The sequence below is a fragment of the Oncorhynchus keta genome, chromosome 17 (genome assembly GCF_023373465.1).
Source record: "Oncorhynchus keta strain PuntledgeMale-10-30-2019 chromosome 17, Oket_V2, whole genome shotgun sequence".
Classification (NCBI taxonomy): domain Eukaryota; kingdom Metazoa; phylum Chordata; class Actinopteri; order Salmoniformes; family Salmonidae; genus Oncorhynchus; species Oncorhynchus keta.
The window spans coordinates 8544670-8559049 of NC_068437.1; the positions used below are offsets into that span (position 1 = coordinate 8544670).

At 43.9% G+C, this 14380-nt stretch overlaps 1 protein-coding gene across 2 annotated transcripts in view; it reads left to right on the forward strand.

The window, feature by feature from the left end:
• Positions 1 to 14380, forward strand: part of itga11b (integrin, alpha 11b) — a 91807-nt gene that overhangs the window by 70106 nt on the left and 7321 nt on the right. For both annotated transcript variants that reach the window (XM_052465394.1, XM_052465395.1), the window contains 6 exons: positions 4514 to 4656; positions 4903 to 5013; positions 10277 to 10362; positions 11066 to 11270; positions 11502 to 11600; positions 13671 to 13747. In XM_052465394.1, coding sequence (XP_052321354.1) covers positions 4514 to 4656; positions 4903 to 5013; positions 10277 to 10362; positions 11066 to 11270; positions 11502 to 11600; positions 13671 to 13747 — 721 coding nt within the window. The remainder of the gene's footprint in view (positions 1 to 4513; positions 4657 to 4902; positions 5014 to 10276; positions 10363 to 11065; positions 11271 to 11501; positions 11601 to 13670; positions 13748 to 14380) is intronic.

The following is a 14380-nucleotide window of genomic DNA, read 5'->3' on the forward strand; positions in this document are numbered from 1 at the left end:
ACTAATTCTCTCCTTGTTACCCCCCTGCGTCACCATATCCAGAGGAGTGGTGGCCTCCCTGATCAACCCTGACCCTAATGGTCGACTATCTAAGGCGTGAACGGGGAAGAGCACAGCCACGGGAACAATGGGGATCCCAATACTATGGGCGAACAATCTATCTATAAAATTCCCAGCCACGCCTGAATCGACGAGCGCCTTATGCTGGGAATGCGTGGAAAACTCAGGAAAAGTGACATAAACAAACATATGTGTGACAGAGGGCTCTGGGTGAAAATGGTGCCGGCTCACCTGGGGTGACGCCAGAGTGCCCTGCCTGCTACCTCGATACCCAGAGGAACCAACCCGGCATCGAACGGCAGTGTGACCTCTGCGGCCACAGATGGTGCACGAGCTGGAACCCCCTCCGGTCTCCCTGCGCACCGCCCCTCCCAGCTCCATGGGTATCGGAGAGGGGGTACAGGGAATGGAACCAACAGACCCCGATCTGAACGTCCGCGGGTAGCCAGCAGGTTATCCAGCCGGATGGATCAGGGCCCTGTCGTTCCATCCCGCCCAGGCAGCCAGGGATCGAAACTCCAGGGTGAACTCCTGGACGCTCCTCGTCCCCTGTCTCAGATGGAAGAGGCGTTCACCCGCTGCTCTACCCTCGGGCGGGTGGTTGAAGACTGCCCAGAAGCGGGGGGTGAACTCCTCAAACTGGTCCAACGCTGCATCTCCCTCCCTCCATACGGCGTTGGCCCACTCCAGGGCTTTCCCGGTGAGGCAGGAGACGAAGGCGGACACCCTCTCAAGGCCGAAGGAGCCGGGTGGACGGTTGCCAGGTATAAGTCCAGCTGCAAGAAGAATCCGTGGCAGTTCGCAGCCATCCCATCGTATTCCTGCGGAAAGGAGAGACAAATCCCACTGGGACTAGGAGAAGGAGGGGAGCGTAGTGGAGACCCCGGCTGTGCTGGTGGAGGTCCATTGTCTGGACAACGCGGTCCATGACGGTGCCAAGATGGTGGAGCATTGCTGCGTGCTCCCGGACGCGCTCCTCCACCCCTATACCCGGGCTACCTGCTCCTGCTGACTCCATAAGTTTGGTCCGGAATTCTCTAAGGGGTGCGTACTCGCGGCAGAGAAGTCAGGCACAGGAGAGCAAAAACTGTGTTTCCAACGGCGCAGTTTAATCATAAAAAACACCGGAAAACAGAACAATGAAATAATGGGTACAAAACCCGATGCACGCCAGACATAACGTGCACAAACACTTACAATAAACAATTCCGTCAAGGACATGGGGGGAACAGAGGGTTAAATATACAACATGTAATGATGGAATTGAAGCCAGGTGTGTGGGAAGACAAGACAAAACAAATGGAAAATGAAAGGTGGATTGGCGATGGCTAGAAGACCGGTGAAGTCGACCTCCGAATGTCGCCCGAACTAGGAGAGGGACCGACTTTGGAGGAAGTCGTGACATTTATGGGACATTTCAACTCAATAGATGCTAGTAATCAGCCTGAAGTAAACACTCCTAAAGGTAAGGTATAGTATATATAGTATATATATACAGTATCGGGTGCACATTTGTTTTGCATACTCTGTCAGGGTCTTTTGGGAATTTTTGAACACCTGAAACAGTTGTTCCTGCAATTTAGAGTCATAATGATAGTTGATTATATGTTGTTTTTTTATAAAAAAATAAAAATAGAATAAAAGTATATTTTATTGCATATCAAAGCATATCCCTTGAGCTGTCTGTATCCTCCTGACTGTTGGTTCTTTTTTTTTTTAAGAAACAAAATATGCTTCTCTGCATCTCTTCTCAAATCTGTGTAAAAGATTAAAAGTACATTCAGTACATTTAGTTATTGCTTGCTTTTCTAAAGTCTACTAACCCTGCTAGCAAGCATCCCAGCTAAGATAAGCAAGCTAGCTACTCTCACGTTATTAATAGACTGCAATTGCTTCTTGGTAGCTAGTTATGAGTTATGAGATTGGGAACCTCAAATTGGCTACGGCCAACTTTATAAAATGACTAGGTGACTAGTAGTATTACAGAGGAACAACAAAATGTAAATAAAATGAAGAAATAATCAAATAAAGAAATGGACAAATCTGTGCCCCCTATGGGCATGACGTCTCTGTACTCTGCCATCACAAATGTACTGTGACTAAAACTCAGCTGGGACATGCTTTCAATGGTGCTCTCCAACACCTGACACCAATATAGTGAAGGGGGTTACCCTGGCTTGGATTCATACCCTGGTCCCTGTGACTGTCATTCCAAAACCATTAAACTGTCACAATCCTCGCAATATGAGCCATGACACAATTCCTACCTAATGGGTTAACCCTATTGGCACAATGCATAGGGTGTTTGCCTTTCATGCCAGTGACCCGATTTCATTTCCTTGTCCTGCTGTTTGTCACGCAGTGTCAGAAGTGGGAATACCAAAAGGCTAAAATCTCTTGGTGAGGTTGTTAGGTGTTGTACAAATGTTGCTATTACAAGGGGTACAACTTTTTTAAATGTTTTATTATAATATGTTTTTTCGCTGGCTCGCCTCACTTTAAAAAAATATCCTCCAATATAACAATTCATTACATTTGTATGGCCTTGGGGACAATACAATTATGCTATCTAGACTAGCCTACAACACCACAATGCAATGAATATTTGCATTATTGTTTTCAAGTGAGTACAATTGACTTCAGTGACGCAAACCTTGACATCAAACCTAAAGCTTCAATATAGCCAAAATGTTTGTCATTTAACTGTTTAAATGTATTACCTTTTATGTGTGGGATTAAACACAACCAGTCACAATGTTTCTATCTGATTAGGTTACTTCAAAAGTCTCCTGTAGGATACCTGCACACATTCATCCACTCCACTCTAATATAATTCCAACTGCGCACCGTTCCTTTGAGGAATGGAACGAGACATCCTTTACAAAACACCAACACACCAAAAAGTTTCATGACATTCGGAGATTGTCAAGCCAAGCCTTCAATACTGAGTAGGGAGGGGTGTATTTTTCTGTTTGTCGAGATTGACATACTGTATTCTACTTGATTGTGATGTTGAAAACGCAAACCATGGTGAAGCACTCAGTCAGTAATCGGTAAGCAGTTTTGCATTGCTTATTGGCTGTTTTTTGGTGCATTGGCACAGAATTCTGTTGGTGGAAACTTTGTTGCAAATATTGTATATAATTAAGCCGTGATATACCCGTGATATAGCACGGCTGTCAGCCAATCAGCATTCAGGGCTCAAACCACCTAGTTTATAGTTATAAATATAGCATACATATTTTTTTTAAATCAGATTTCACCCTAGCCGATCATTGTCTGCAGCCGGCTCTGATCTTAGTGTAATGAGACAGGCAGGGAGAGTGCACTTGTCAGTGGAGGTTGGAAAACCATCAACCTTCTGGCCCGTAGACCTGCGTGGGATCGATAAAACAATGCTGAAGTGCTCATGTCGATGTTTATAAACACAGGGTTGCTACAGTTATTTTTATTGTGGTGGTAATAATTATTTTAGAGTTAATTTTATGAGGGGGAGGGTGTGCACATTATTTTACAGTACAAAGGGAGGGTCACGTGACATTTTTTAAAAACCTCCCCAGGGTTAGTGGTTGTTGTTGTGTCTGTGTGTAATTCCTGTCAGATGTGTGGCTCGGGTCAGTGCGTTTTTTCAAGAAAACCTTTTTCCTAATGTCCTAAGCCCAGGGGCTCGGGGGAACTCTTTAAAGTGCATCACTCAGCGGAGCCGAGCCACGGAGAGGGGCTTAAAGTGTGTCGGTCTCTGTCTTCCCTTTCAGTCCTCCCTTTCCCCTCCTTCCCCTAGTCTGGTTTATATCAGACAGAAGAGTGTATGCACGCAGGCACACACACACACACACACACACACAATCTCGACACGCATAGAAGTGGAGCAGCGTATCTCCCGATTTACCTCAGGGTTATAGAGTTGCCTACTTTCAAACCCACTTTTAGATGAAAGCAGAACCTGACAGACACAACATACTGTGCCTCCACTTTTCCCATTCAGCATTCTCCTGTTACCACGACCGCCCATGGTGAGAGGAGAAGCCGGAATGAAAAATATGAAAAAGTCTAGTCTGTGTCCTCATCTCATTCATGCCCACAGATGGAGAGGGAATATTTATTGCCTGCTACATACAGCTAGCCCTCACTGACATATAATTCAAGCCTAAAATAATCTAAAAGCACTAGGTGCCAACATTTACAGCCTGTCAACACAGTTTAGTGGACATGAACATTAGACAGTTGTCTTCTCATGTGACTGACGGGATTTGAACCTGGGTCTTCTGTGTGCAGAACATCATATTAGCCCGCTAAGCCAAAGCATTGGCTCAGGCTAAGGAGCCAATAAATCTGTTGAGGTCTCAGACAAGGTTTCTCCACCCGTGAGTATGGTCATCGAAGTAACAGAACCACCACTGTTACACTCACACACACTCTTTCTCTCTCTCTCTCTCTCTCTGAGTGTGGTTAGGTGTGTGGTACAGGGTGCTGATAGACGAGAGGAGGCACCCTCCCAGAGCATCGCTGGACGACAATGACAGACAACAGCAGTCAAGGAATCTGACACTACAACGCGGGGAGGAGTCCTGTGAACATGTCCACTTCTATGTTCAGGTGAGTGAGCACAGTCTCAGGCTAAGCACCTGCAAGTAAAAGCAGTTCATGTTTTAATTCTGCATAATCTTCATTATTACTGTATACATTTCATTGTACATACATGTTCTGTATTGAAACTAGTTGTGGCAGGAAGTAGACTATTTCCATTCTAGAAATAGAAATTCTAGAATGGAAAAAGAACCCTCAAACTAAGGCAATGGGTAATTACATTTCTACAGTTGACTTTCCACCTTGCTCCAACAGGAAACTGCAGACTACGGCCATCCCATAGTGTTTGTGGTGAAGGTAGGTCTGCAGAGTCCAGACCAAGGCCCGGTGCTGGACCACGGCTGGCCCACTACCTTTAGGACTGAGGTGAGTAATTTAGTTCAGTTACCTTTGCATTCTTGGGTACAGGAACAATTGTGGCCATCTTGAAGCATGTTGGGACAGCAGACTGGGATAGGGAAAGGTGGGTATGTCTGTAAAGACACCAGCCAGCTGGTCTGCGCATGCTCTGAGGACGCGGCTAGGTATGCCATTTGGGCCAGCAGCCTTGCGAGGGTTAACATGTTTAAATGTCTTACTCACGTCGGTCACGGAGGAGGAGAGCCCACAGTCTTTTGGTAGCGGGCTGCATCGGTGGCACTGTATTATCCTCGAAGTGGGCAAAGAAGGTGTTTAGTTTGTCTGGAAGCAAGACGTTGCTGTCTGAGAAGTGGCTGGTTTTCCTTTTGTAGTACGTGGTTGTCTGTAGACCCTGCCACATATGTAGGTTTTAATAATCACAGTGGGTACAACATATCATATACACTTCCTTATAAACTTACTCACCGAATCAGCGTATATGTAAATATTATTCTCTGAGGCTACCCGTAACATATCCCAGTCCATGTGATCAAAACTATCTTGAAGCGTGGATTGCGATTGGTCAGACCAGCGTTGAATAGTCCTTGGTACGGGTACTTCCTGATTGAGTTTCTGCCTATAGCAAAATGGAGTCATGATCGGATTTGCTGAAAGGAGGGCGGGGGAGGGCCTTGTATGCATCATGGAAGTTAGAGTAACAATGGTTCAGTGCTACAGTCGATATGCTGATAGAATATAGGTAGCCTTTTCCTCAAATTTGCTTTGATAAAATCCCCAGCTACAATAAATAAAGCCTAAGGATATATGATTTCCAGATTACATAAAGTCCAGTGATGTTCCTTGAGGCCCACCGTGGTATCAGCTTGAGGGGGTATATACATGGCTGTGACACTAACCAAAGAGAATTCTCTTGGAAGATAAAACGGTCTGCATTTGATTGTGAAAAGAAAATACTGCAAAGTTTCCTAAGGACTAGAAGCGAGGCAGCCTTCTCAGTCGGCGCCATTGTAACCTTTGTACTGGTGTACTGATTCTGATACATACTTTTGATGAAGAGAGGCATTGCTATTTGGCTTTACACCAATTTATTACACTAAATATCCTACTATCTCTGCAGGACCCTGAACAGCTTTAACCCCCAAGCCACAAGACTGCTAAATAGTTAGTTAAATAGTTAACCAAATAGCTACTCAGGCTATTGACGCTTGACCCTTTTTGCACAAACCTTTTGACTCAGCACATACGATGCTGCTACTGTTAACCATCTGTCACTTTATTCCTAAACTCAGCAAAAAAAGAAACATCCTCTCACTGTCAACTGCGTTAATTTTCAGCAAACTTAACATGTGTAAATATTTGAATGATCATAACAAGATTCAACAACTGAGACATAAACTGATCAAGTTCCACAGACATGTGACTAACAGAAATGGAATAATGTGTCCATGAACAAAGGGGGGGATCAAAATTAAAAGAAACTATCAGTATCTGGTGTGGCCACCAGCCGCATTAAGTACTGCAGTGCTTCTCCTCCTCACGGACTGCACCAGATGGACTGCACCTTCCACCAAGGCACTTGCAAGTTCCCAGACATTTCTGGGGGAATGGCCCTAGCCCTCACCCTCAGATCCAACAGGTCCCAGACGTGCTCAATGGGATTGAAATCCGTGCTCTTCGCTGGCCATGGCAGAACACTGACATTCCTGTCTTGCAGGAAATCACGCACAGAATGAGCACTATGGTGGCATTGTCATGCTGGAGGGTCATGTCAGGATGAGCCTGCAGGAAGGGTACCACATAAGGGAGGAGGATGTCTTCCCTGTAAAGCACAGCGTTGAGATTGCCTGACAACAAGCTTGACAACAAGCTGAGTCCGATGATGCTGTGACACATCGCCCCAGACCATGACGGACCCTCCACCTCCAAATCGATCCCGCTCCAGAGTACAGGCCTCGGTGTAACGCTTATTCCTTCGACAATAAACGCAAATCTGACCATCACCCCTGGTGAGACAAAACCACGACTCGTCAATGAAGAGCACTTTTTGCCAGTCCTGTCTGGTCCAGCGATGGTGGGTTTTTGCCCATAAACGACAATGTTGCAGGTGATGTTACAGGACAATGTTGCAGGTCTCATGAGGACCTGCCTTACAACAGGCCTACAAGCCCTCATTTCTGCCACTCTCAGCCTATTGCGGACCGTCTGAGCACTGATGGAGGGATTTTGCGTTCCTAGGATAACTCGGGCAGTTGCTGTTGCTATCCTGTACCTGTACCTGTTGTTACACGTGGTCTTCCACTGCAAGGACGATCGGCTGTCCGTCCTGTCTCCCTGTAGCGCTGTCTTAGGCATCTCACAGTACGGACATTGCAATTTATTGCCCTGGCCACATCTACAGTCCTCATGCCTCCATGCAGCATGCCTAAGGCATGTTCACGCAGATGAGCAGGGACCCTGGGCATCTTTCTTTTGGTGTTATTCAGAGTCAGTAGAAAGGCCTCTTTAGTGTCCTACGTTTTCATAACTGTGGCCTTAATTGCCTACCGTCTGTAAGCTGTTAGTGTCTTAACAACCGTTCCACAGGTGCATGTTCATTAATTGTTTATCGTGTTATGGCTGCAATCCCGCTAACGGGATCGATATGACGACTACCAGTGAAAATAGAGGACGCCAAATTCAAACCACAGAAATCTCAGAATTACAATTCCTAAAACATACATGTGTCTGATATCATTTTAAAGGTAATCTTGTTGTTAATCCCACCAAAGTGTCCAATTTCAAATATGCTTTTCAGCAAAAGCACTACAAACGATTATGTTAGGTCTCCACCAAACCACAATAAGCACAGCCATTTTCCAGCAAAATATAGCATTCACAACAAAATAGAGATAAAATTAATCACTAACCTTGAATTATCTTCATCAGATGACACTCATAGGACTTCATGTTACACAATACATGCATGTTTTGTTTGATAAAGTTCATATTTATATAAAAAAATCTGAGTTTACATTGGCGTATTAGATTCACTAGTTCCAAAAACATCAAGTGATTTTGCATAGCCACATCATTTCAACAGAAATACTCATCATAAATGTAGATGATAATACAAGTTATACACATGGAATTATAGATTATACCTCTCCTTAATGCAACCGCTGTGTCCGATTTTTAAAAAAGTTTACGGAAAAAGCACACCATGCAATAATCTGATACGGAGCTCAGAACAGTAGCCAAATTCGCCTCCATGTTGGAGTCAACAGAAACCATAAAATACATGATAATGTTTCCCTAGTTTGATGAACTTCATCAGAATGCAATCCTAGGAATCACAGGTCCACAATAAATGCTTGATTTTTCTAAAATGTCTGTTATTTATGTCTAATTAGCTACTTTGGTTAGAGCGTTTGGTAAACAATTCCAAAGTCACAAAGCGTGTCCACTATAACGTGACGAAATGTCCAAAAGTTCCGTAACAGTCAGTAGAAACATGTCAAACGATGTACTGAATCAATCTTTAGAATGTTGTTTACATATATCTTGAACAATATTCCAACCGGAGAATTAGAATGACTTCAGATGACCGGTGGAACGCAGGTCCTTCCCCTGTGAACGTGCATGGTGAAAGCATGGTCAACTGGTGGCAGTGGTGGCAGTATTTCCTGTCTCATTCAACCCCCCTTCACATTAGACTCAGACAAAGTTCTATTGACTGTTGACATCTAGTGGAAGGCGTAGGAATTGAAAACTCATCCATATCTCACTGTAATTTCAATGAGAGCTTGGTTGAAGATAAGAAAAAATCCAAACAGGAAGTGGAATTTCTCTGGTTTTTGCCTGCAATATGAGTTCTGTTATACTCACAGACGTAATTCAAACAGTTTTAGAAACATCAGAGTGTTTTCTATCCAATACTAATAATAATATGCATATATTAGCAACTGAGACTGATGAGCTGGCCGTTTACAATGGGCACCTTTTCATCCAAGCTACTCAATACTGCCCCTGCAGCCATAAAAAGTTATGGTTCATTGAACAAGCATGGGAAACTTCTTAGGGATAGGCATCCCGCTAGCAGGACACCAGCAGACAACATCCGATGAAATTAGAGGACGCGCAATTCAAATAAATAATCATAATATTAAACATTCATGAACATACAAGTATCTTATATAATTTAAAAGCTGAAATTATTGTTAATATAACTGCATTGTCCGATTTACAATAGACTTTACGGCGAAAGCATACCATGTGATCTGAGGACGGCACCCCAGATCAACATATTTTTCAACCAGCACAGGCTTCATAAAATCACAAAATGAGATAAAGTAAATCACTTACTTTTGAAGATCTCCCTCTGTTTGCAATCCCAAGGGTCCCAGCTACAACATGAATGGTTGTTTTGTTAGATAAAATCATTTTTTATATCCCAAAAAGTATGTTAAGTTGGCTTCATTGATTTCAGTAATCCACTCGTTCAACATGCAGACAAAGGAGTCTAAAAAGCTACCACTAAACTTTGTCCAAACAAGTCAAACGGCATTTCTATTTAATCCTCAGGTACTCTGTTCAATAGGAAAGCAAAATTAGCAAGCGTGCGCCGAAAGACGTATATTGTTCCGGTGCTCTCCTCACCAAAAATCAAAATTCTTGCTTGTTTTTCAAACAACAAGCCTGAAACCTTGAGTAAAGACTGTTGACATCTAGTGGAAGCCATAGGAATTGTAATCTGGGAGCCGGAATTGCATAGGAACAATAGGTTTCCATTATAAGAGACTGGGACCTAAAAAAATCTTCGGATTTTTGCCTGCCGAATCAACAATAATGTGCATGTCAGTCAGGCGGAAATTCAGGAAACTAGACTCTACCCCTAAGAAGTTTTTTAACCCTTTACAATGAAGATCTGTGAAGTTATTTGGATTTGTATTAATTATCTTTGAAAGACAGGGTCCTGAAAAAGGGGCATTTTTGTTGTTGTTGCTGAGTTTAGTTATATGTACATATCTACCTCAATCACCTCGTACCCCTGCACGTCGACTCAGTACTGGTACCCTCGTATATAGCCAAGTTATTGTTATTCATTGTGTATCTATTATTACTTTAATTATTACGTGTTTTACCTTTCTATTATTTCTCTATTTTGTTTATCTCTGCATTGTTAGGAAGGGGCCATAAGTAAACATTTCACTGTTAGTCCACACCAGTTGTTTATGAAGCATGTGCCCAATAACATTTGTATTTACATTTTTGATTTGATATCTCTCTGTAGATCCCTTTCTGGAATGGCTGCGAGGGGGATGACAGCTGTGTCCCTGACCTCATCCTGCACAGTCGGACAGACCTTCTAGACCGCAGGTGACTTTTTAGCCCTCAGAAGCACACACACACAATACACGCACACGAGATGAGATGGTGTCTGTATGTCCAATCCCAAGTCATCCCTTTAGCCACTCCCATTTACACTTCACTCTAATAGACAAGGTGGAGTTTCCCCTATACTGTTTCCACCCATCTGGAAATAGAAAAAGTTCCTCTGGGAACCCACCAATCATTGAATCATTGAATTCACCTTAAAAAGGGTTGGCGTAGTGGTCTAAGGCACTGCATCGCAGTGCTAGCCATGCCACTAGAGATCCTGGTTAAAGTCCAGGCTCTATTGCAGCCGGCCGCGACCGGGAGAGCAATGGGGCGGCACACAATTGGCCTAGCGTCGTCTGGGTTAGGGGAGGGTTTGGTTGGCAGGGATGTTCTTGTCCCATCGCGCATTAGCAACTCCTGTGGCGGGCCAGGCGCAATGCACAATAACACAGTCTCCAGGTGTACAGTGTTTCCTCCAACACATTGGTGTGGCTGGCTTCCGGTTTAAGCGGGCGTTGTGTCAAGAAGCAGTGCGCCTTGACTGGGTTGTGATTTGGAGGACGCACGGCTCTCGACCTTCGCCTCTCCTGAGTCCGTACGCCTCTCCCAAAACTGTAACTACTAATTGAATACCACGAAATTGGGGGAGAAAAGGGGGTAAGAACGTGGCGCTAATGTTCATGTCTGTCTATGGCCAAAGGCAGTTCTGTAGGCCAAGGGAGCGGGCCGCATGGGCGCTGTGTCACCACCAGGGGGCCTCGGTGGGCTCGGAGCGAGTGGTGGAGGCATCACGCAGGAGGCTGGTGGTAGAAGCTCGTCTGGAGAACCAAGGAGAGAACGCCTATGGCACCACGCTCAACATCTCCCACTCCCACAACCTGCTCTTCTCCAGTCTCATAGTCAAGGTAGGAGAAAACGGAGGATAACCATGGTATGGTTGTGCAAACTGTTGCTGCATAGTAAAGTTCATATCATATCAGTGAGGGGAGAGGTCATACACGAACCCTTAAATGTTTCTTCAGACATGAGTTAGATGTCATGACATCTCTTATTATGTTAAGATTACAGCATAAGTAACCTGTGACAGTTTGTGATCAAATCAGCACTTGACTCAGCGTATCTCTGTCACCCTGCAGGACCACTCAGACATCCAGATTGAATGTCGTGCTGAAGACAGGGAGAGGAGCGATAGGACCTGCAATGTCAGCTCACCCTTTATGAGGTCACTGACCCAGGTACTGTATCTGATCAGCATTGTTGCTGGCTCCTGCCTCGTCAGTTCATCACCCTCACTTACATCTATCTCCCTCACTACATCACCTTGCCAATACTAGAGGTTTTCAATTGGACACATTTAGTTAACATTACTAGGGCCAGCATTTTTGCTTACCAAAGCATCTGACCAGGAAAAACTGAGGGACTTACTAAATTTTTGCCTTGTCAGTCCACAAGTTTTGGAAGAACTCCTGGCCCTTAAAGGGATAGTTCACCCAAATTACAAAATGACACATTAGTTTCCTTACTCTGTAAGCAGTCTATGTACAAGGTATAACAGCAATCCATGCTTTGGTTTAGTTTCCCTGGCAGTGACTGGCACTGTTTCCAAATGCTAACGTTTGAGCATTTGTGGCACGAATCCCATTCAAGTCATGGGACCGATATCAGCATTTTTCGCACATCATGTTCAAATCATCTATAAGTGCCTTTGTTGAACTTCACTATCAGTTTTAGATAGTTTTGAAAGATTTGAACATGATGTGTGACAAATGCTAATATCAGTCCCATGACTTGAATGGGATTTGTTGCCTGGCTACCCAGACTCCATGCTCCGGCGAGAAGCTACGCCATGCCCACAGACATCAGTTTCTTCTCCGCAATGAGTCTGGATCTGAGTACCTCCCTGACCCTTCATCGAATGTGAACTCATTCGTCTGTCTGATTGGTCCAGAACCGATGGGTTGGGCCAGATCCAGAACACACGTCTGTTTGAAAATCTGTAATTGGCTTTGATACTCTTATTGGTTAGAGACAATCCAAACGCTGATTACTTTGTTTTGTACAACGCCACTTGTGCCCCTCGTCACCACAAACAATTTTAGTCTCAGAATAAAGTATGCAGCGAACAACAGCAGTGGATGATTTCAGTGTGAGTCATCAGGCTATGGGATTTGTGCCACAAATGCTAAAACGTTAGCATTTGGAAACAGTGCCAGAGAAACTAAACCAAAGCATGGATTGCTGTCATATCTTGTCCAAAAACTGCTTGCAGTCTATGGAAACCAACATGCAATTTTGTAATTTGTGTGAAATGTCCCTTTAACATGACCAAAGACATAAATTCCGTACGAACAGCTTACCAGGTGAGGGTAATAAACAGAAACCTAAACCTGCAAAAAGAAGCTGTACGAAAGCTTGCATTCTCCACTCAACACATGGTCACATAGTTTTGTAGTCCGAGAATTAACGGTCACCCAGTGCCTTAAAGACCACTGAGCCACATTTTGGAGATTCCTCTGTCTGTCCCTGGTTGTATTCTCCTGATATACCATGGTCAGTCAGTGAGTTACAAATCCATTCTGTGTTCTGGCTGTGAGCAGAAACCACATTCCCTATGTAGTGCAGGGTTGTCCTTCCCTTAATAGAAACCCTTAGGTGGTCAGATGAATCAGGACAAGGGGGGGAAATAGCACGCAGAAGTTATGAGGAATGAAAGGAAGAAATGATTTGGAGAAGGAAAACGAATTGACAGTGGTTGTCTATCACAGGGCAGATGCTTCAGGCGATAATAGACTTAGTGTTTATGGTGTAATATTGATCGTTATAGCTCTTTTGCAAAGGAATATTTTTGACAGTAACACACCCAAAACCTTATTATACTAATAGGTGGGCAGGTCCTGCAGTGTCTTAAAGAAATCTTGTTTTTGTTCATTTTCAGTTCATTTATTTAGATTAGATTACATTGGACTAGGAAAAAAAAATCTAAACTCTTAATAAGATTATATATGAAACCCCACAGTAAAGCAGTAGAGACTGTGGTGGCCCCAGTATAGGCCCTGACCTTGAGGCACCGCTTCAGAGACGGATGTCTGAAATACAATGGTGCAGATTTCCACTGGCTCTCCTTTGGAAAACCTCTGTACCATATCAGGTATAATTTGACTGGAAGTAAAAAGGAAATGTAAAACAAAGCTTGTTGCCAGAGACCTTAACATTTCTTAGCCTATATGAGCCTCTGTAAGTCTCTCAGTTCCTATGTGTGACTTATAGTAGTATAATAGTATATGTCTTTTCTGCCCGTGTCCCAGGTGTCTTTCCGGCTGGAGTTTGAGTTGAGTCACTCTGTCTTCCTGGACCATGTGAGGGTTGTCCTGCAGGCTGCCAGGTAATTGACATACAGTGCATATATGAATATATTCATAGACATACAGGTAACTTAAAAAATGAAGGAAACGCCAACATAAAGCATCTTAATAGGGTGTTGGGCCTCCACAAGCTGCCAGAACAGCTTCAATGCACCTTGGCATAGATTCTATAATTGTCTGGAACTCTATTGGAGGGATAGGACACCATTCTTCCATGAGAAATTCCATAATTTGGTGTTTTGTTGATGATGGTGGAAAACGCTGTCTCAGACGCCACTCCAGAATCTCCCATAAGTGTTCAATTGGGTTGAGATCTGGTGACACACACATACTTTAAACCCCCCTATGCTCCTTTGAGACCCCTCTTTCAAAGTCTTCTTCAAGCCATGGAAGCCAAGATAATGGCAACTGCATTTTTATGACACTAAGCATGATGGGATGTTAATTGCTTAATTAACTCAGGAACCACACCTGTGTGGAAGCACCTGATTTCAATATACTTTCTATCATTTACTCAAGTGTTTCCTTCATGTTGGCAGTCACCTGTATATGTTCATATTAACCATTGGTGAGGGCCTTGTATGCTCAGATACCACACTTTTCAACTTGTCCTGCCAATCACCACATTCCATTTCAGCCCCTACCCACTAGGC